Raw genomic sequence first — 20087 nt, 5'->3', positions numbered from 1 at the left:
GTAATTTGTAGCCCATCCCCCCCCCCCCCACACACACACACAAACCCAGCGGACTCCTATGAGCAATACACTGATTGCTTATAGGGATCATTGCAGTACATATGTGCTGCATTAATCTATGTAATCTGTGCTCAATTGCTAGGGGCTGCTAAAGACAGCCTCTTGTGATCACCAAGCTGGGACCAGCATCAGAGGTTTGGCCAGTAAGTATAACGAATTAGCTACCCACAATTTCATTGCAGAAAGCCAATCGCCCCACTAGACCACCACTGAAGTTGGCGGTCAAGCCTAAGGGCACACGCCTAAAAGCCTTATTACATGGCCCGATCACTAATATAAACGAGCGCCGATTAGCTAGATCAGCGCTCATTTGCGGAGCCTATTACACAACTCGATAATTGTGCAGCAAGGGCTGTATATAGTGAATAGTAAAGTATGTACATTACCTTTCCACGCCCCTGGTGTTCATCTCCCTTCTGCCTGCTGTTTGCAGCCGCTGCTGGAACTTCAGAGACGGTTTCTGAAGTGACAGGCTGCTCAGCCAATCACTGCCCGAGATGGGACAGCACTGCGGCCAGCCACTTTAAAGACCGGTGTAGAAGCTTTAGTGGCAGCAAGTGGGTAGAAACAAGAACAACACCTGGGAGCGTGGACACGTAAGTATACTTTTTTTTTTTTTTTACACAGTCATCAGCTGTCAGCCACGCATCACTATTACGTTTGGTGGCCGATGATTTTTAGGTGGGACCAAAAGACATGATCAGCCAATAACCATTTTCACCGGCTCATCGATCATTGTCTTTATTGCACGGAGCAATAATCTGCCAAATCAGCCTGATTTGACAGATTATTACTCCCTGTAGTAGGGCCCTTAGGGTCATATGTCTTGAATCCATCATGGGTCCTTAAGGAGTACTTTGAAGGGGTACTTTTACATTTACATTTACATTTTTTTACTACTACACTAATTTAATAAAGCTATATTACTTTGTACAAAAAATTAGTTTATTTTTAATATATTCACTTCCACTGACTGGCAGCAGTAAGGCCTAGTTTACATATATATGTTGCATCCGTTTATGTTTTTTTGTAAAAAATCAGTTGTCATCAGGTTTTCTATCCATTTTTTTTTAAATTATCAGTTTCTATCAGTTCTATCAGTTGTCATCCTTTTTTTTCCTATATGGCATTACAGGGGGCCATTGATGTAGGGGGGCAGCAGCACACCAGAGTCCTCTACCTTGGGCAGCAGGACTTGGGGATAACCCGTGTAACAGGGATAGGGAACCTTGGATCTCCAGCTGTTGCAAAACAACAACTTCCATCGTTCCTGGATATCCCAGACATGATGAGAGTTGTAGTTTTGCAACAGCTGGAGAGGCAAGGTTCCCCACCCCTGTCCTATAGTGCTGCACCTGTACAGAGGAGCTGGGCGTTGCCCCCCTGCAAGGGGACACTCTGTTGCACAGCCAGGGTCACAGGGGGGGGGGGGGGGGCAGGGACAGGGACTTCTCTATGGAGGAGATAGGAGATATGCGGTGCCGGATAGCTGATCGGGCCATACGTAAGAACGCTGCATGTAGCTTTCTGACATATGGTCCGTCTGTCGGTGCGGCGGCATCAGTTGCAGAACAGATGATCTGAACTGTCCCATTGAAAACAATGGGATCAGTTCAGAGATGCGTTTCCCTCCGGTGCTTCTATACTGCGCCGGAGGGAAACGCCAACGGATCGCCGTAAGTATGTACACTAGGCCTAAGGAGTCACACAGTAATATTAACCCTATAAATGCTATGGATTAGAAAAAAATAGATAAAAAAACATAGGGGGAGATTTATCAAAAATGGTGTCAAGTGAAACTGGCTCAGTTGCCCCTAGCAACCAATCAGATTCCACCTTTCATTTTCCAAAGAGTCTGTGAGGAATAAAAAGTGCAAACTGGTTGCTAGGGGCAACTGAGCCAGTTTCACTTTACACCATGTTTGATAAATCTCCCCCATAGTACCTATTTAAAATAGTAAAATTGTCACTTGGTTAATGATGATTTTACTATCAGTTGCTAAAAAACTAATTTAAAATTAACAACCCATATGACTGCATTTCCCATTGTTACTTCTGCTGCAACTCAGTAGAAAACCGCCATTATCTCTGGGGGTAAATAAAATACAATTACCGAATTTTGGCTTCTGCCCCAAATTCTAATTCACCAATGTACGGCCGATGTGACATTATGGGTGGATTTAGAAAATAGCTTCTAAACATAATAAACATATAATGATTGCGTTGTGTACTATAAGCTTCTGTGCTGAAACTATAAAGATGGCTATATGCTGCAGATAGACGCCATTATGCCATCTATGCATATACCGCAAAGCTTCATTATAATGCAAGCTGGGTCAAAACACGAATACTACAGGGATGCGGAAGTTTTATGCTCAGCTCTGCAGAGTTAATTGTTCTTGCGTCCTGATTCCATGAGATGGTGACCTTAATAAGACACAAAAACTTTATCGAATATTATTCTATGTGATACTTGAGTCATATTATATAAGGTATATTGTGTAAGGTGAAAATGAACATCTCACTACTATCAGACTAGAGCTACATGGTAAAATTTGCCGTATTACATTAAACTGCCTCTAATAATATAACCAAAATATTTTTGTGCCTTATACTAAGGCACTGTGCACATACCAAGTTTCTTGTGCTTAAATGGGCACTGTCACAAAAATTAACTTTTGACATGTCATCAGACATATCAAAAGTTACTGATCAGAATGGGTCCTACTGATGATCAGAAGATATAGCTTGGGAAAAATTGTGGCAGCGCAACCTCCTCCCCGGCTGGCGGCTCAGTCTGTTGTGATATCCCATAGACTTCCATTATGAATATTGATGGACTGCGCCGCTGGCTGGGGATTACGTTGCGCTGCCGAGATTTTTCCCCAGCTATATCTACTGATCAGAGTAAGTCTCAGCAGTGACCCCCTGTCGGATCAATAACTTTGTCTGATGACATACAAAAAAAATCATAAAGTGCAACAGCAACCTACAGGTGCAAGTGCTTACCGTAGATACTCCACCCGGCATACACAAGATAAAAACCTGCTCTATAGATATTAAAAAGTGAGGATCTTAGCAAATTATTTGATCAAACAGAGTGTACCATGTCACCACATTAAGGTGTCCTCAGAGACATGGTTCCTACTCATTGGCTGTATCCTTGTTTTCGAGACAACCTTAGAGCTTTATCCAAGTTCAGCAGCCCCAGCTAATCAAATACCGAACGTTCGGGTTCGGATCAACTCGAACCCGAACCCGGTTTGCTCATCTCTAGCAACTACGTTTGGTGAGGGCTGAGAATCATTTCTACTCTGGATTTACAGGCCTTGAGCACTACCGATCAGCGGAGTACAGTCTTCTCTCTATACTACAAATCCCTGCTGTTCAGCGCTGCCTCTTGATACATCTGCTCTGCCAATCACGTGCCACAGCAGTAACTCGCCACAGCCAGTAATTAGCAGAGCTGGCATTTCTTATGTAGGATGAAGAACAGTAAGGGCAGAGCTGCTAAGACCGGCACTGCTGGGATGCTACCAGCATATGAGCGACAACTAGCAAATATGTTTTTTATTTTTTCTCCCTCCCAATACACTTTTAGGCCGGGTTCACACAGCGTATAACACTGGCCGTTCTGTGACCCGGCCATGTCACAGAACGGCCGGTGTCAGTGAAGTTTACTGCAGTACCGGCCGGGATAAACTTAAATTCTATCGAATTGGGATGCGGGCACATTCGTCTGCGCCCTCATCCCAATTCACCACTGACATGCTAGCCATCCCGGCCGAAGTGCATACTATGTGTATACACTCTGGCCGGGATGCCATTCATTTGCAATTGAAAGTATTCTTTGAATTAATCACGGCCGTGATTAATTCAAAACAATACGTTGTGTGAACATAGCCATAGGCTATGTTCACACAACGTATCTCTAGCATAAATCATGGCCGTTGTTGCAATTTGCAACAACGGCTATGATTAATGCAAAAGATCCGTTTTATTTAAATAAAGCGAATCCCAGTCGGAGTGTATACACATAGCATACGCTTCGGCTGGGATTCCAACCGGCTGTCAGTTTTGTCAGTGTCAATGTCAGTTTTGTGCGGCCACTATTCATTGAATAGTGGCCGCACAGACATGTCAGTTCACACAATGGAGAGTGCAGCTCTGGCCACACTCTCCATTGTGTGCAATGTTGAATTGGGATGTGGGCACACAGGGCTGTGCCCGCATCCCAATTCAACAGATGTGAAGATCATCTGGCTGCTACTGCAGTACCGGCCGCGATGATCTTCACTAACACCGGCCTTTCTGTGATACGGCCGGGCCACAGAATGGCTAGTGTCATACAATGTGTGAACCTGTCCTTAGACATAAAAATATTTCTCTGAACAAACCCTTTAAGCCATATCTGTGACCCTTAACCCATGTCTTTTGCATATGGAAATGGGTATGGGGAGACTGTCTTAGCCAACTGTCCTAATTCATGTACAGTAGCTATTACATTTGCAGAAGTCACCTACCTATGCATTACTGAAGACCAAGCTTTCAAAAAGGCTCAAAAAACGAAATAAATGACGCATTACCTTTTTTCTAAACCAATGCTTCAACTAAATGTTAGCTGGGAGTCAATATGAAAATGCTAGAACATGGATCTACGGACAGTTGCTCTTAAGAAGGTTCCTTCTGACGTTTAATCAGGATGCAAAAATGTGATGTGAATTGTGCCGAACATCCATGATCACAGTATTTCCCGAGTCACTCAGACTTTGCCCACCTTTAAAGAGAACGTGAATAAACACAGATGCATAATGTTGTTCCAGCTGACTGATGGTGCAGTCATACGAAAACCCTCTCTGATATCGCTGGCCAGCAAGTACTCCAGCTGTAATGTTTCCACTCCAGCATCTGAAGAGTCAGGGAATCCATAAAACAGGAAGGAAGATGATTTTATGAGTCTACCCACACAGCACAACTGTATCTCATTACAGTGATATGACACAGGAGTAGTGGCCACATGGCACATTTCCCCCAACACCATACTGCTTCTTAGGCCCAGTTCACATCACGGGTTTGCATCCTGTTTTGTTCAAGGTTAAGCGTGCCTGTAAAACAGGGTGCAGCAGGATAACTCTTTGGCATCATGTTGCCAATGGCTTTTATTACAAAAAGACAGGATCTAAAAACAAGACTAAAAAAGGAACCCACATCATTCTTATGTCCTGTTTTAATGGTAAATTACAACAAAATAAAGTTCCACCTTTCAACACTATTCAAATCGGTGTAAGGCTATGTTTCCACGCAGTATTTTGCAACCAAAACCAGGACTAATTGAAAAACAAAAGAGGCTATGTTCACAAACTGCTGAAATTTTATAGATGGCCGTTATTTATGACTAAAAATTTAAAAACATCTGCCATTATTTGCCATTAAATGACAGCCATCCACTAAATTTCAACAGTGTGTGAACATAGCCTTTCTGTGTTTTCAATCCACTGCTGGTTTTGGTCGCAAAATACTGACCAAATATACTGAGCAAAAACACTGAGCCAAATACTGAGCAAAAATACTGAGCAAAATACTGAGGAAAAATACTGACCAAAATACTAACCAAAATACTGAGCAAAATACTGAGGAAAAATACTGACCAAAATACTAACCAAAATACTGAGCAAAAATACTTTGTGGGAACATAGCCTATTTTAACCCGTATTATAATGTCTTTACCAGTAGTAGTGCTTGTAGAGTAGTGCCAAGCAGCCTAGTTCCACATACTGTATGAAAACATAGTTCCTATCATAAAGCGTTACACTATCAATGAGAGGAAATACTTGCTTTACTTTTCAGGGACAGTGAGAATCCTCTGGAGGACAGAGATAGATTTTCACTTTGCATGTACACAGCCCAGGCTTTCTCCCTACCTCCTGCACATTACACTAAGCTAAGCCTTCTACCTGTTTCCTGTGTTTCATTCTAGTCTGTCTGTTACTAAGGACAGACTGAGCCTAACAACAGGCAAAGAACAGGCAGATAACAAAGACATAGGACACCTACTAACTGATAATAACAAGACTTTAGAGCTTTTTTTCTGGGAAAAGGAATGCTTTTTAGTAAATTAGGTGATTTACAAAAATCTTAGTTATCAAATGGACTACCACACTTGAACATTACCTGTGACCAGGGCTGGTCCAAGGGGAGATGGCACCCTATGTGGAATTTTCTTTAGTCAAACTCACATCTAGTAGTTTCCTTAAAGGGGTACTCTGGCAAAAATCTTTTTCTTTCAAATCAACTGGTTTCAGAAAGTTATTTTGATTCATAATTTGTTTCTATTTAAAAATCTCCAGTCTTCCAGTACTTATCAGCTGCGGTATGTCCTGCATGAAGTGGTGTTTTCTTTTTAGCATGACACAGTGCTCTCTACTACCATCTTTGTTCGAGACATGAACTGTCCAGAGCAGGAGAAGTTTTCTAAAGGGAATTGCTACTTCTCTGGACAGTTCCTGTCTCGGACAGAGGTGGCAGCAAAGAGTACTGTTTCAGACTGGAAAGAATACATCACTTCCTGCAGGACATAAAGCAGCTGATAATTACCGGGAAGACTTGAGATTTTTAACCTATAATGTATAACTTTCTGTAATCAGTACCCCTTTAATAAAATTTATATATATATATATATATATATATATATATAGGCCAGCAGGTTTCATGTCTTGATCAGATACTATGACCTGATCTGTCACCTACAGTACATTAAAGTAGAAGAATACGGAATACGGGGAGAACCCGGCCATGACCTGATCTATCACCTAGAGTGACTTACATTAAGGTAGAAGAATACAGGGAGAACCCGGCCATGACCTGATCTATCACCTACAGTAACTTACATTAAAGTAGAAGAATACAGGGGGAGCCCGGCCATGACCTGATCTGTCTCTTGCAATAACTTATCATTATGGCCTCTTACCCAGACGTGATCCATCCCCGGCTGAATCCCTACAGCTTTATGCTGCGGCTTACATAAAAATAAAATGGCAAATCCAAAGCCAATACGTAAAACAGATACATAAAATGTAAAGTTCTAGACGTTATTTCTGTAGTTCAAACAGAAAACCTGATAAGTCGACTAGTCCCCATCATGTTATTTAGCAGCCCTCTAAATGAGGCTGAGCGCTGATAAAGCGGCTGACATCTAAGGCAATTTGTGCGAGCGTTTTTTGCTGCCTTAGCTTTGTGTTCAACAAGGGTCTAATTTACTGCACAATGGAAAGTGCTGTTTCATTCCCATGTTCTAGATGCCATGCTGATTCAAGGTGGTTTAGGGGGGATGCTGTGGGAATTTTCTGTAGTAACACGTCTACAGAGCCTAATTTGTTAACCCTTCCATTGCCCGGGCGCTGCCTTATGGGCATGAGGCATACTGTGGGGCTTGGATTTAACTTCTCCTCACGTGTCTTCGCTTCGCCGAGCCCTCGCTGCGTTACCGTTTATTGTGCTAATTAAAGAATATAGCAGAGAGGAGCGGCTCATCAAGCAGAGGGTTCCTCTCTATGTACTAATTCTCCTCACAATTACTATGTAGAGGCTGCAACATTCATTGCCCAGTGTAAATGCATAAAGCCATCAATGATACGAGCATTGAAAACGGTTGCCATAAATACAAATTATCATGTCATCATGGGGTGTAACTTAGCTTCTGGGCCGCAATGGTAAATGTCTATTACGACGCCGTAAAGTAGTACACAAGGTTATATGGTAGTATGCCATGAAACAGTCTCCATATAAAGCCTAAAGGTATATAACTATATATGGATAGCTGTCTGTAAAATAATCCTTTAGCAAATAGCTATCTCTCCAGATCCATCCATTAAGATGAAATCTCTTTCATGGAGAGAGGAGGGGTAAGCTGCTGCCAGACTTCTCTGGCGGTGGCTTATCTCTCTGAGCACAAAAGGATAGGAGAGGAGAGTTAAGACCCTTTGACCTGTCTGGTCAGTGCTCGCTTAGGGCCCTATTCCACCGGACGATTATCGTTCGCATAATCGTTAACAAATAACCATCTCAAACGATCGCTATTGCGAAAGACCTGAAGACATTCACTCATTTCCATGGAACGATAATCGTTACTTATGATCGTATTTGCGATCGTTTTTTCTTCGCTATTGAGTACCCATTGTTTATTGACCTTACCACAGGCTGATCAGATTGCACAGTATGACGTATTCTCCGGACCACCCCCTTAAAGCGAATGTACCATCAGGTACATTCGCTTTAAGTGTTGCACATGAATCAAACAGTGTCGGCATGGGAAAACCGGTGCCGCCGTCCTTTTTTTGAACCGCGCATGGCACCAATCTATTACCAAGCATTGGCCCAGGCTGAAGCACTGGAGGCGGGCTGGCCCACCCCCTGTGTGAGGAAACCCGCGTCCCACTATGACGTGGCTCCATTGATTCTAATAATCGGTAATAGACCGACGCCGTACATGGGAACTGTGCCGCGGTTCATAAAAAGGAACTTGGCACCGGCTTCCCCAGTTCTATTCATGTACAACACTGATGGTCCATTCGCCATGTCATTACCAACCACACCCCTATGCCAGATTCCGACATATTACACCCATTCTCTACAATAACCATATTCTTCATACTACCGTTCTCCGCGCTAATTGAAAAGCTCAGCAGATCAACCTGCCGTCAGAAGTAGCTATATATTACCAACAGCTGCGTTCTCATTATTCGAATAACTCCGTCATTATTTCTAAGAATGGATTACATGCTCCCGTAATCTCCTATGCCCTCTAAAATCAAAAGAAATTTCTCTGGATAATTAATTTCCTTTATTTTAGCCAACAGTGGGAAGCAGTGTCCAAAAGCGTAAGCTGGGTAGAATAATGCATCAAGGCGACGTCTGCAGGATCATCTGGCCTTTTCCTTCACTTACAGGCGCCTGCTTCTCCTCTGCCGGTAATGCTTATAGACATATATAACAAGCTGAAACGTAGAAGATCTAGTTTGCACAGGAAACGTTCCGGTGATTTCACAGGTTTCCATTAATGCATAATAAGGTGACGCAGGCGAACAGAAAACATCCCCGCATTCTAGTTTATGGCTTATGCAGTTCTACGTAGGGAAAAAGCTCTAAATTTATTTCACCAGCAGGTGACAAATGGCATTTCTGATCAATGTACAACAACAGCATATGCATTTCTAGATGAAAACTGGGCAGAAAGAGGAGGGCGCTGCGAGTCCTGCCCAGTATCTGACCCGGGCTCCAGCTGGAACAGGTTATTTTTATACAGTGAGAAAAAAAACAGATCAAGGAAATTTTATGTGTTATTTTATGTGCACTACATTCTTAGAGCAGATTTATGCACCCACCAGCTGGATGGACGGCCACAATAAAAGGGAACAAAAGTTCAGTGGGCAGGAGAGGGAAATCCGAAGCAAAAATCAAATGGTGTCATTATAATTGGTGGACGTTAACCCCTTAGGGACCAAGCCTATTTGGACCTTAATGACCAGGCTCCTTTTTTAAAATCGGACCTGTCTCACTTTATGCTCTTATAGCTCAGTGATGCTTTAACGTATGCTAGCGATTCTGAGACAGTTTTTTCCTAACATATGGTACTTTATGTTAGTGGCAAAATTTGGTCACTGTCCTGTGTGTTTTTTGTGAAAAACATCAAAATATGAAAAATTTGAAAAATTTGCACTTTACGAACTTTGAAATTCTTTGCTTTTAAAAAAAGAAAGTCACATGACAAAAATTAGTAAGTCACATTATCAATATGTCCTCTTTATTCTGGCTTCATTTCGTAAACACATTTTACTTTTTTAGGGTGTTATGGGGCTTAGAAGTGTATCAGCAAATTATGAAATTTTCATAAAATTTCCAAAACTGATTTTTTTTAGGGTCCAGTTCTTTTTTTAAGTTGATTTAGGAGGCTTGTATACTGGAAACCCCCATAAGTGACCCCATTTTGGAAACTAGACACCTTAAAGAATTAATCTAGGGGTATAATGAGCATTTTAACCCTACAAGGGCTGAAGGAAAGTATTCACAATTAGGCCGGAAAAAAATGGAAAATAGAAATTTTCCAATAATATATTTGTTAAGATTAAAGTATCTAATTTTCATAATAAACATGAGAGAAAATGCACCCCAAATTTTGTAACGCAGGTTCTCCTGAGTACAATGGTACCCCATATGTGGGCATAAACCACTGCATGGGCACACAGCGAGGCTCAGAAGGGAAGGAGCGCCAATTAGCATTTCTAGTTCAGATGTTGCTGAAGAAGTTTCTGAGCGCCAGGTGTGTTTGCAGCTCCCCTGTAGTGTCAGCAGAATAGAACCCCCCCCAAAAGTCACCCCTTTTTGGAAAGTACACCCCTCAAAGAATACATCTTGGGGTGTGGTGACCATTTTGACCCCACAGGTATTAGAGGAAAGTATTCAAAAGAAGACAGTAAAAATGAAAAAATAGATTTTTTTCCAATAATATGTTTGTTTAGTTTGAAATTTCTCAATTACACGAGGAACAGGGGAGAAAACTCACCCCAAAATAGGTAATGCAGGTGTTCCTGAGTATAACGGTACCCCATACATGGGCATAAACCACTGTATGTGCACACAGCAGGGCTCAGAAGGAAGGGAGCGCCAATTAGCCTTTTCAGTGCAGATTTTTCTGAAGAAGTTTCTGAGCGCCAGGTGCGTTTGCAGTGCCCCTGTAGTGCCAGCAGAATAACCCCCCCCAAAAGTCACCCCATTTAGGAAAGTACACCCGTCAAAGAATTCACCTTGGGGTGTGGTGACCATTTTGACCCCACAGGTATTAAAGGAAAGTATTCAAAAGAAGACGGTAAAAATGAAAAAATAGAATTTTTCCAATAATATGTTCATTTAGTTTGAAATTTCTCAATTTCACAAGGAAGAGGGGAGAAAACTCACCCCAATATATGTAACGCAGGTTCTTCTGAGTAGAACAGTACCCCATATGTGGGCATAAACCACTGTATGGGCACACAGCCGGGCTCAGAAGGAAGGGGGCGCCAATTAGCATTTTCAGTGAATGATTTTGCTGAAGAAGTTTCTGAGCGCCAGGTGCATTTGCAGTTCCCCTGTAGTGTCCGCAGAATAGAACCCCCCCAAAACTCATCCCATTTTGGAAAGTACACCCCTCAAAGAATACATCTTGGGGTGCAGTGAGCATTTTGACCCCACAGGTATTGGAGGAAAGTATTCAAAACTAGACTGTAAAAATTAAAAAAATAAAATTTTTCCAACAACATGTTTGTTTAGTTTGAAATTTCTCAATTTCACTAGGAACAGGGGAGAAAAAGCACCTCAAGATTTGTAACGGAGATTCTCCTGAGTACAATGGTACCCCATATGTGGGCATAAACCACTGTATGGGCACACAGCCGAGCTCAGAAGGGAAGGAGTGTCTTTTTAGTTACAGGCAATATATGAGTGTTTACTGGCTATCTGGGGTGGTAATGGACAATCTCGGGGTGTTTACTGGCTATCTGAGGTTGAGACAGGCAATCTGGTGTGGTTATGGGCAATCTGGGGTGGTTACGGGCAATCTGGGGTGATTACAGGCAATCTGGGGTGGTTACGGGCAATCTGGGGTGATTACGGGCAATCTGGGGTGATTACGGGCAATCTGGGGGTGTTTACTGGCTATATGGGGTGGTTACGGGAAATCTGGGGGTGTTTACTGGCTATCTGGGGGTGTTCACTTGCTATCTGGGGTGGTGATGGGCAATCTGGGGGTGGTGACGGGCAATCTGGGGTGGCGATGGGCAATCTGGGGTGTCGACAGGCAATCTGGGGTGTCGACGAGCAATCTGGGGAGGCGACGGGCAATCTAGGGAGGCAACAGGCAATCTGGGGTAGCTACGGGCAGTCTGTGGCAATCTGTGGTGGTCACGGGCAATCTGGGATGGTTGCGGGCTGTCTGCAAAGGTTTTGGGCTGTCTGCGATGGTTACGGGCTGTCTGCCATGGTTACGGGCTGTCTGCGATGATCACGGGCTGTCTGCGATGGTTATGGGCTGTCTGCGATGGTTACGGGCAATCTGTGGTGGTTACGGGCTGTCTGGGATGGTTACGGGTAATCTGGGGTGGTTATGGGTAATCTGGGGTGGTTACAGGTAATCCAGGGTGGTTACGGGTAATCCAGGGCACTTGACTTTGGTGACGGGTAAAAAAGTGCCGTCACCATTTGGAACAAGCGATCAGCGGTATATAGTATATAACGCTGATCACTTGTACTGGGACCACACCGGGTGGTTCCCGATCATTGCCCCATGCTCTCCGTCACCTCTGGTGGTGAAGAGAATAGAGCTTTGATAATTTTTAGAAATTCCATCACTGTGAACAGAGTCTGTTCACAGTGATGGCGGCACTCATCTTGGATCAGATGGCCGCCCAGGGAGGGGAGGGTCAGTGACCAGGTCACTAGGGTTAATTCTGGGGACAGGGGGAGGACATGTTTTTATCTCCTCTCACCGCTGCGGGCCTTACCAGCGCCATAAAGAGCTGATGGCAGCAGAATAGAGCCTATTAGTGTTCGCCGTAAAAATCTGTATCGGCGGTCACTCATTACATAATACATGTATTCTGTGGGTCACTACGGTTATGGCGATATCACATTTGTGTAGTTTTTTTTTAACTATTACCACTTTGGCGCTATAGAAACTATCTTCCTAGCAAAAACCCACAAAAACTGTCGCCACATTGCAAGATCCATAGCGTTCTTATCTTTTGCGCGACAGAGCTGGTTTGGAGCTTATTTTTTGCGGAAAGATCTGTAGTTTCTATTGATACCAAGTTTTATATGTATATGACTTTTTGATCTCTTTTATGATGTATTTTCTAAAGTGGATTGATAAAATACAGCTATTCTGGTACTGTTTTTTTTTTTTTTTTTTTTTTACAGCGTGTGTCGTGCGGTACAATTATTGATATAGTTTTATAGATTGGGTCGTTACGGACGTAACGATACCAAATATGTATAGGATTTGTGTTTTTGATCACTTTTATGTCACGTTTTATTGGGTATAGGGAATGTAATGCATCTTTATTATTGGGGGGTTGGGGGGGCTGTGTTGTGTTTGGTGCACATTTTTTTCACTTTTTTTACTTTTACATTAGTGTACATTACTGTACACTACTGTAAAATACTTAGATCACTGATACAATACATTGCAGTACCTAATGTACTGCAATGTATTGTATCATGCTGACAGGCAATAGCCACGGTCACCCCTGTCAGCATGAGACATCTCCATGGTGACCCCAGGGACCTTCATTATGACCCCGGGATCACCATGGAGACATCGGAGATCTCGTAAGTGACCCATGGTGCCGACCGGAACCCGTTAGATGCCGCTGTCATGGTTTGACAGCGGCATTTAACGGGTTAAACTGCCCGGAGCGGAGAATCCTCACACTGACCGCTGATCCCCCGCTTTGCTGCTGCCGCCGGGCGACAATTCATTCCGATGCGTACGCCGTTAAAAGGCGTACGCATCGGAATAAAGCCCATTAGTGGCCGCCGTAAAAGGGCAGCACGGCGGTCACTAAGGGGTTAACTAGGCAGGGTCCCCTAACAATGGAAAGAATAAAGGGCCTCTTACACAAAGCAATTATCGGCTACATTTGGCCGATTATTGGCCATATGGCCATATAGTAATAAGCAACAATCAGTCGATTGTCTTTTAACGTGTTTCAACATGTTGAAAGACAAAAGACAATGATAGCAACGATCTGCTACCGTCGGCTCGTGTAATAGGAGTGGTGGCAGAGCCACTAACACCTAGGGATAATTCGCTATCTAAAGATCGTCTAGGGAGTCCCACCACACTTACCCACTCGCTATCGGTACGTATAATAGCGCCGGCAGTGAGTGGGGAACAAGAAGCAAGCGAGCGCTGATCTGACAGGTCAGCGCTCACTTGCTCCCTCTGATCGCCCGGTGTAACAAGTGCTTAAAAGTCACCTGACCACTGAGCAAATTGGAGCCAATACGGCAAACAATTGGCAAGCGGGGGGCCTAGGTGAACACTATTTTTTCAATATATAGGGGAAGATTTAAACTTGGTGAAAGTGAAACTGGCTCAGTTGCCCCTAGCAACCAATCAGATTCCACCAAACCAGATTCCACCATGTTTGATAAATCTCCCCCATGGGGTCTGAGAGGTCGTGTATAGAGATGAGCAAATCTCAAGCATTTGATTACCTGTGGATGAAACCCAAGGAGTCCAGGAAAACATGGATACAACCTATGGCCTATGACTGTATTCATGTATTCCAGGCAACATACAGGGGCGTAGCTAGGATTCATGGGGACCCATAGCAAAAAACTGTACGGGGCCCATGAATCCTGTACGCTCCCCTACCCCCACCCCACTGCCAAACACAGACTATGACTAGAGATGAGCGGAACCCCTCACTCTAGTGCGATGCCTGCGATCCCGGGTGCGTAGTTGTGCTCCCGGGAATCTGCAGGCAGGATCTTCCAGGAAATTCAAGATACATTCCCTGGAAATCCAGGGAATGTATCTTGAATTTCCTGGAAGATCCTGCCCGCAGATTCCGGGGAGCACAACTACGCACCTGGGATCGCAGGCATCGCAGGCATTGTAATAGAGCGAAGATGCCGTCGGACCAAAAGTCCGACGGTTCGCTCATCTCTGACAGTGACGCACATATACACACACAGAGGCACCATTGACATATATACAGATACACCACTGACATACACACATATATACGCTGTAATGTGATTACACTAGTGCTGATGTATACACCACGAGTAGACTGTACACAGGGAAATCATCTCAGTGTAATAAGAAATTCTCAACCAGAAATAAAAGAAAATGCTGCAGATATTAATGGTGGGTTCTTTTATTAGAGCCCAGCATTAATAGAAGCTGCTGCAGAACATCTTTGGGAGCAAACCTGTCAATCACTTGAGACACAACTGACATACACAAACACACACATATACACCAGTGCTACAGACATTGCTGACATACACACATATAGCCACAGATACATACACATACTGACATATAAATATATACACAGATACATATATACACACACTGACATATACATATACTCACAGATACATATATACACTCACTGACACAAATACACAGCACTTACAGCTTCCAGGCTTCCCCCCTCCTCCTCCTGTAGTCCGGGCTGATCTTCACATAGAAGTATTCAGAACCTTTGGGTCATGTGACCATAAGGTCCTTCATCCCTCTCCTGTGCAGGACCTGGCAGGTCCTGCTCCTCTGTTCAGCGCTCACCAGGCACTACAGTGAGGGGCTGAACAGTGCAGTGGCGGGTCCCTCTTCCTCTCTGGACCCCTGGGGGTACAGTGGCCGGATGTCAGTGTCAGTACCTACCATGAAGGCAGGGCAGGCTTCCTCGGGCCCCCTTCCTGCAGGGGCCCCATAGCAGTCGCCTTCCCTGCCTTCATGGTAGCTACGCCACTAGCAACATAAATACAAAAAGAAACCAGATCACTAGAGGTGATTGAACTTTTAAGCCATCGGTATTCAAATGCTGAGAGTTCAGATTCGGAAATACCCTGAATGTACAGCTCACCCAACCTATGGTTATAACTGTCTTTTGCCCGGGAGCTCCACTGGCACCTGCATCATGCGTGCACCCTCGCTGACACGTGTTCATGTTTATATTGTTAGCATACTATGAGGGGTCTTCATGTTTTATTTCGGGTAGACAGCTACTCAATGACTCTCTGAATGTGGTGAGGCACACTTCATTTTATGAAAGTTGTAAAATATATATATATATATATATATATATATACTGTATATATATGAACAACTAAATATGTGGGACTGGTGTAAAGAGTCTCACAGCATGTCTGAATTGCTGTTTTCTGCTCCCTTTACGTATATAAAAATATAACTACTGAAAAATACAACTCATCCTGATAAAATCGCGTCCTTGTAGGGCTTGTACTTCAAGAGTTATGACTCTTGAAATACAATGATGAATAGGATGTGTTGCTCTTAAAGCGAATCTTTAAACTGCTGACACTGTTGTGCTGCCATGGTCATTCTATGTAAAGTCCGTGTGTTCAAATAGCCTCTAGTGCCGTCCGTGTCATAATCCAGAGGAGCGGTGCCTGTGCTCTAGGCCTGCAGCGCCTCTCTTTTCCTGCTGCCAGAAGAAAGAGGTGCTGCAGGCCCAGGGCACAGATGCTCTAACCCTTGCCTCATTGACATCACTGTTCTGGATTAAAAGACTAAAAAGGATGGCACCAGGAGCTATTTGGACCCTGGTACAACACATGGTATGACCGCAGCAAGATGACAGTACCATCGGTTTTGGGGGGAGGGGTGTCAGGGGAGCAGACATAATAGGATGCATCCTGATGGGGTTAAAGCAATAAAAATATAATTTAAAAATCAGGACTATGTGACTGTGGTGCTGGGGCGCCAATCGGAGACGTGACAGCACCAGCACTTGTAATGTAGCATTCTACTTACCATAGCATATAAAAGGACAGGCATTCGTGTGTGAGGCCTCGGGGTACTATTAGACGGGCCGATGGGGGCCTGATAATAAATGTAAACGAGCGTCGATCTGCTAGATCTGCTCTTGTTTACTGGGCCTATTACACGGCCCGATAATCGTTTAACAAGGGCTGCAGGGGCAACATTACCGATGTCCTTGTAGCCCTTGTTTAAACATTATACATTACCTGTCCAGGTTGCAGGGCTCCTCTTCCTCTGTGCTGCTCCCCAGGCTCACGCGCTCCAGCTTCAGAGTGGCCTGTCTCAGCTGACAGGCCGCTCAGCCAATCACTGGCCGCTGAGACAGGCCCGGGGAGAAGCACAGAGGAAGAGGAGCCCTGCAGCCTGGATAGGTAATGTATATCGTCAGTCGCCGGCCGTGCACCACTAATACATGTAGTGGTGCGCGGTCAGAACCTATATCAACGATCAGCCGATGACAACGATCATCAGCTGATCATTGTATTTATTACACAGAACGATAATCGGCCGAATCGGGCCGCAATTGTGAGCTATGAGCTTTAGACCCATTTCCGGTTTGGCTTACAACTACTGACTGAATTCCATGGGTGAAAAAGTGGGCTTGAAATTTGTATCACACATAGGCCATGTTCACACACTGTCTTTTTATCTAAAATGACGGCCGCTATTAATTTTTTAAATATTAGCTGTTGTTTTCAATTTCAATGATTCCCATAGAAAGCTAATGCAAACAACGGCCGATGTCCATATCCCAAGTGAACATGCCCTTAGCATGGTGTTTGTACTAGGCTATAATATAATAATAATAATAATAATAATAATAATAATAATAATAATAATAATAATAATATAAGCTATAACAATAGTAATAATATATTATCTGAGCTATAATATATAATAATATAAGCGATAAAATAAATAATAAGGACATGTTCACACAACGTAAAAATCAGGGGAAAATACATCCATAATGTTGAGAAAAATTACAGCCATATTTTGTCCTTATTTTACGTTGTGTGAACATACCCTAATAGTATAAGCTATAAGCTCTAAAATCTGTGAATACAGAGCAGCGACATGGAACCTCACCCAACATGCATGTGGATCCGACACACACATAAGCTGCCAAGATCCCTGAGAACTGAATGAATGAATATAAATAAAAATAAAAAACTAAAATGACCTCAGGTGTCTCCATATAAAGAAATATTTTCTTTACTGGGCAAAAGAACAAAACAAAAACAAACAAAAAAAAATCTATATAAATGGGGCGCAATGGTAAATGCGATATGAATATAAAGCTTAGGTCTATACAGAACTGGAAAGTAGGACACCGAATTTTGCAGGCATATCTGACCATTACTGTTCCCCTAACTATGTATCCTCCTTGAATAAGCAGAACAGAGTTAATAAAGGCTGCAAATTTAATGATTCAACTGCGGCCAGCATTTCAGAACAGGAACCAATCCAGCAGTGTGCGGAGAGGATTTTCCCTGTTGCTAGGAAAACCATAGATTCCAAAAACTGTGGGCGGGTAGAAGAAATCAAAGTAATTAGACAATGCGGGTAATAATGCCATTTTACATAGTGCGGGGAGAATTAGTTCTTTTATGTTCATGTATCATCGGGATGAAAGAGAAACTCTTAACAGATTTATAATTCCATGTTAATATGAATTGTCTATTGCCACATTTTCTCAGATTTTTTTTTTCTCTTGCACGCAACATGATTTTTGTATCAATTTTCATTAAAAAATACATTAGTACTCAATGTGCTCGCTGGTGTCTAAACCTCATTGCTTTATGACTCTCCAATCTGCTCCCTAAGACCTTGTAGAGTTTATATAGTACAGATTTGTAGGATTTATGAGGCATTTCCGAAAACTCAGAAATGGATGCAAAACAGAAAAAAAAAAGCTAAAGGAAATCCTCTTTTTTGGCTCCAATTCAAGTTTCGTTAAAAAATAAATAAATAAATACAAGAAAGTCATAGTATATGAATAAGGTCTTAAAGGGGTAGTTCAGCAAAAAAAACAAAAACAAAAATATTTCAAATTAACTGGTGCCAAAAAGTGCCAAATATTTATATTTTACTTCTATTAAAAAATCTCAATTCTTCTGGGACTTATCAGCTGCTGTATGTCTGGAGAGCAGGAAAGTTTTTTTTATGGGGATTTGCTACTTCTCTGGACAGTTCCTGACATCGACAGGGGTGGCAGCAGAGAGCACTGTGTCAGACTGGAAAGAATACACCACTTCCTGCAGTACATACAGCAGCTGATAAGCACTGGATTTTTTAAAAGAAGTAAATTACAAATCTCTGGCACTTTCTGGCATTAGATAACTAGTTGGCCCCCATTTACATATAGCACAGGATGTTTTCTGATCTCTGATCATACTGGCCAGGGGCACAGGCCATAGGTATATGTTTAGGAAGTGTGCTTGGTGACGTACCGGCACATTTACTTAGCACTAGAGATGAGCGAACCCGGAGCATGCTCGAGTCGATCCGAACCAGAACTTTCGGCATTTGATTAGCGGTGGCTGCTGAAGTTGGATAAAGCCCTAAGGCTATGTGAAAACCATGGATATAGTCATTGGCTGTATCCATGTTTTCCAGACAACCTTAGAGCTTTATCCAACTTCAGCAGCCCCAGCTAATCAAATGCCGATCCTTCGGGTTCGGATCGACTCGAACCCGAACCCAGTTCGCTCATCTCTACTTAGCACTATATTGATTTTTTAAGTGATTGGTTCTCTTTAAATGGTCTAAATAACCTTCAGTGGTGGTCCAGTAGCCCATAGCAATCGAGTGCAGAATAATGGATCAATGCAGTACATGTGTACTGCATTGATCCCAATCAGCAATCAATATATCACACTCCTGATCTTGCATGGTAAACGGCGTAAGTGCAAAACCCTGCCAAAGGTCACAATTGCTGATTATGGTTATTTTCACACATCTTTTTTTCCACAAAATAAGGTCCGTTATTTAACAATGACGGACATCAATAATGTTCATGAACATTATTTACGGACATCATTATCAAAAAACAGCCATTATTTTCAAAAAAAATGTATAAAAAAGTGATCAAAAGTCATATGTATGCAAGTGTGGTACCGATAAAAAGTACAAATCATGTGACAAAAAATGAGCCCCATAAAATAAATTTCTATCTATCTATCTATCTATCTATCCTTACTTTTTTATTTTAATTTTAATTAAGTAGTAACAAAATAAAAGTAATACAAATTGGGTATTTTTGTTATCGTACTAACTTGAGTTATATACATTACCACATGGTAAAACTCATGGAAAATAGCCCCCCCCCCTCCAATTTCACTGGCCAAATAATTTTTTTCCCAGTTTCACAGCTTATTTTGAGGAAAAATCGCTGCTATAAAAAATCGCTGCTATCACAGTCGTTTGTCTTTCAACATGTTGAAAGACAAACAACAGCAACGATTAGCCGACATCG

General features: G+C 42.7%; 1 protein-coding gene across 4 annotated transcripts in view; it reads right to left on the bottom strand.

Moving 5' to 3' along the window:
• The window catches only part of CNIH2 (cornichon family AMPA receptor auxiliary protein 2), a 76318-nt gene that overhangs the window by 35826 nt on the left and 20405 nt on the right, over positions 1–20087 (bottom strand). The window contains exon 1 of one of the 4 annotated variants that reach the window (XM_069968200.1): positions 4838–4907. The exons of the other annotated variants lie outside the window; for them this stretch is intronic. Within the exon in view, the coding sequence (XP_069824301.1) occupies positions 4838–4903 (66 nt within the window). The 5' untranslated portion in view covers positions 4904–4907. Of the gene's footprint in view, positions 1–4837; positions 4908–20087 lie in introns of those variants that run through there. 4 annotated transcript variants of the gene reach the window in all.

Source organism: Dendropsophus ebraccatus, chromosome 4, assembly GCF_027789765.1.
Source record: "Dendropsophus ebraccatus isolate aDenEbr1 chromosome 4, aDenEbr1.pat, whole genome shotgun sequence".
In the NCBI taxonomy this organism is placed as follows: Eukaryota; Metazoa; Chordata; class Amphibia; order Anura; family Hylidae; genus Dendropsophus; species Dendropsophus ebraccatus.
The sequence above is the reverse complement of the archived record's forward strand: the minus strand, read 5'-3'. Positions and strand labels throughout refer to the sequence as shown.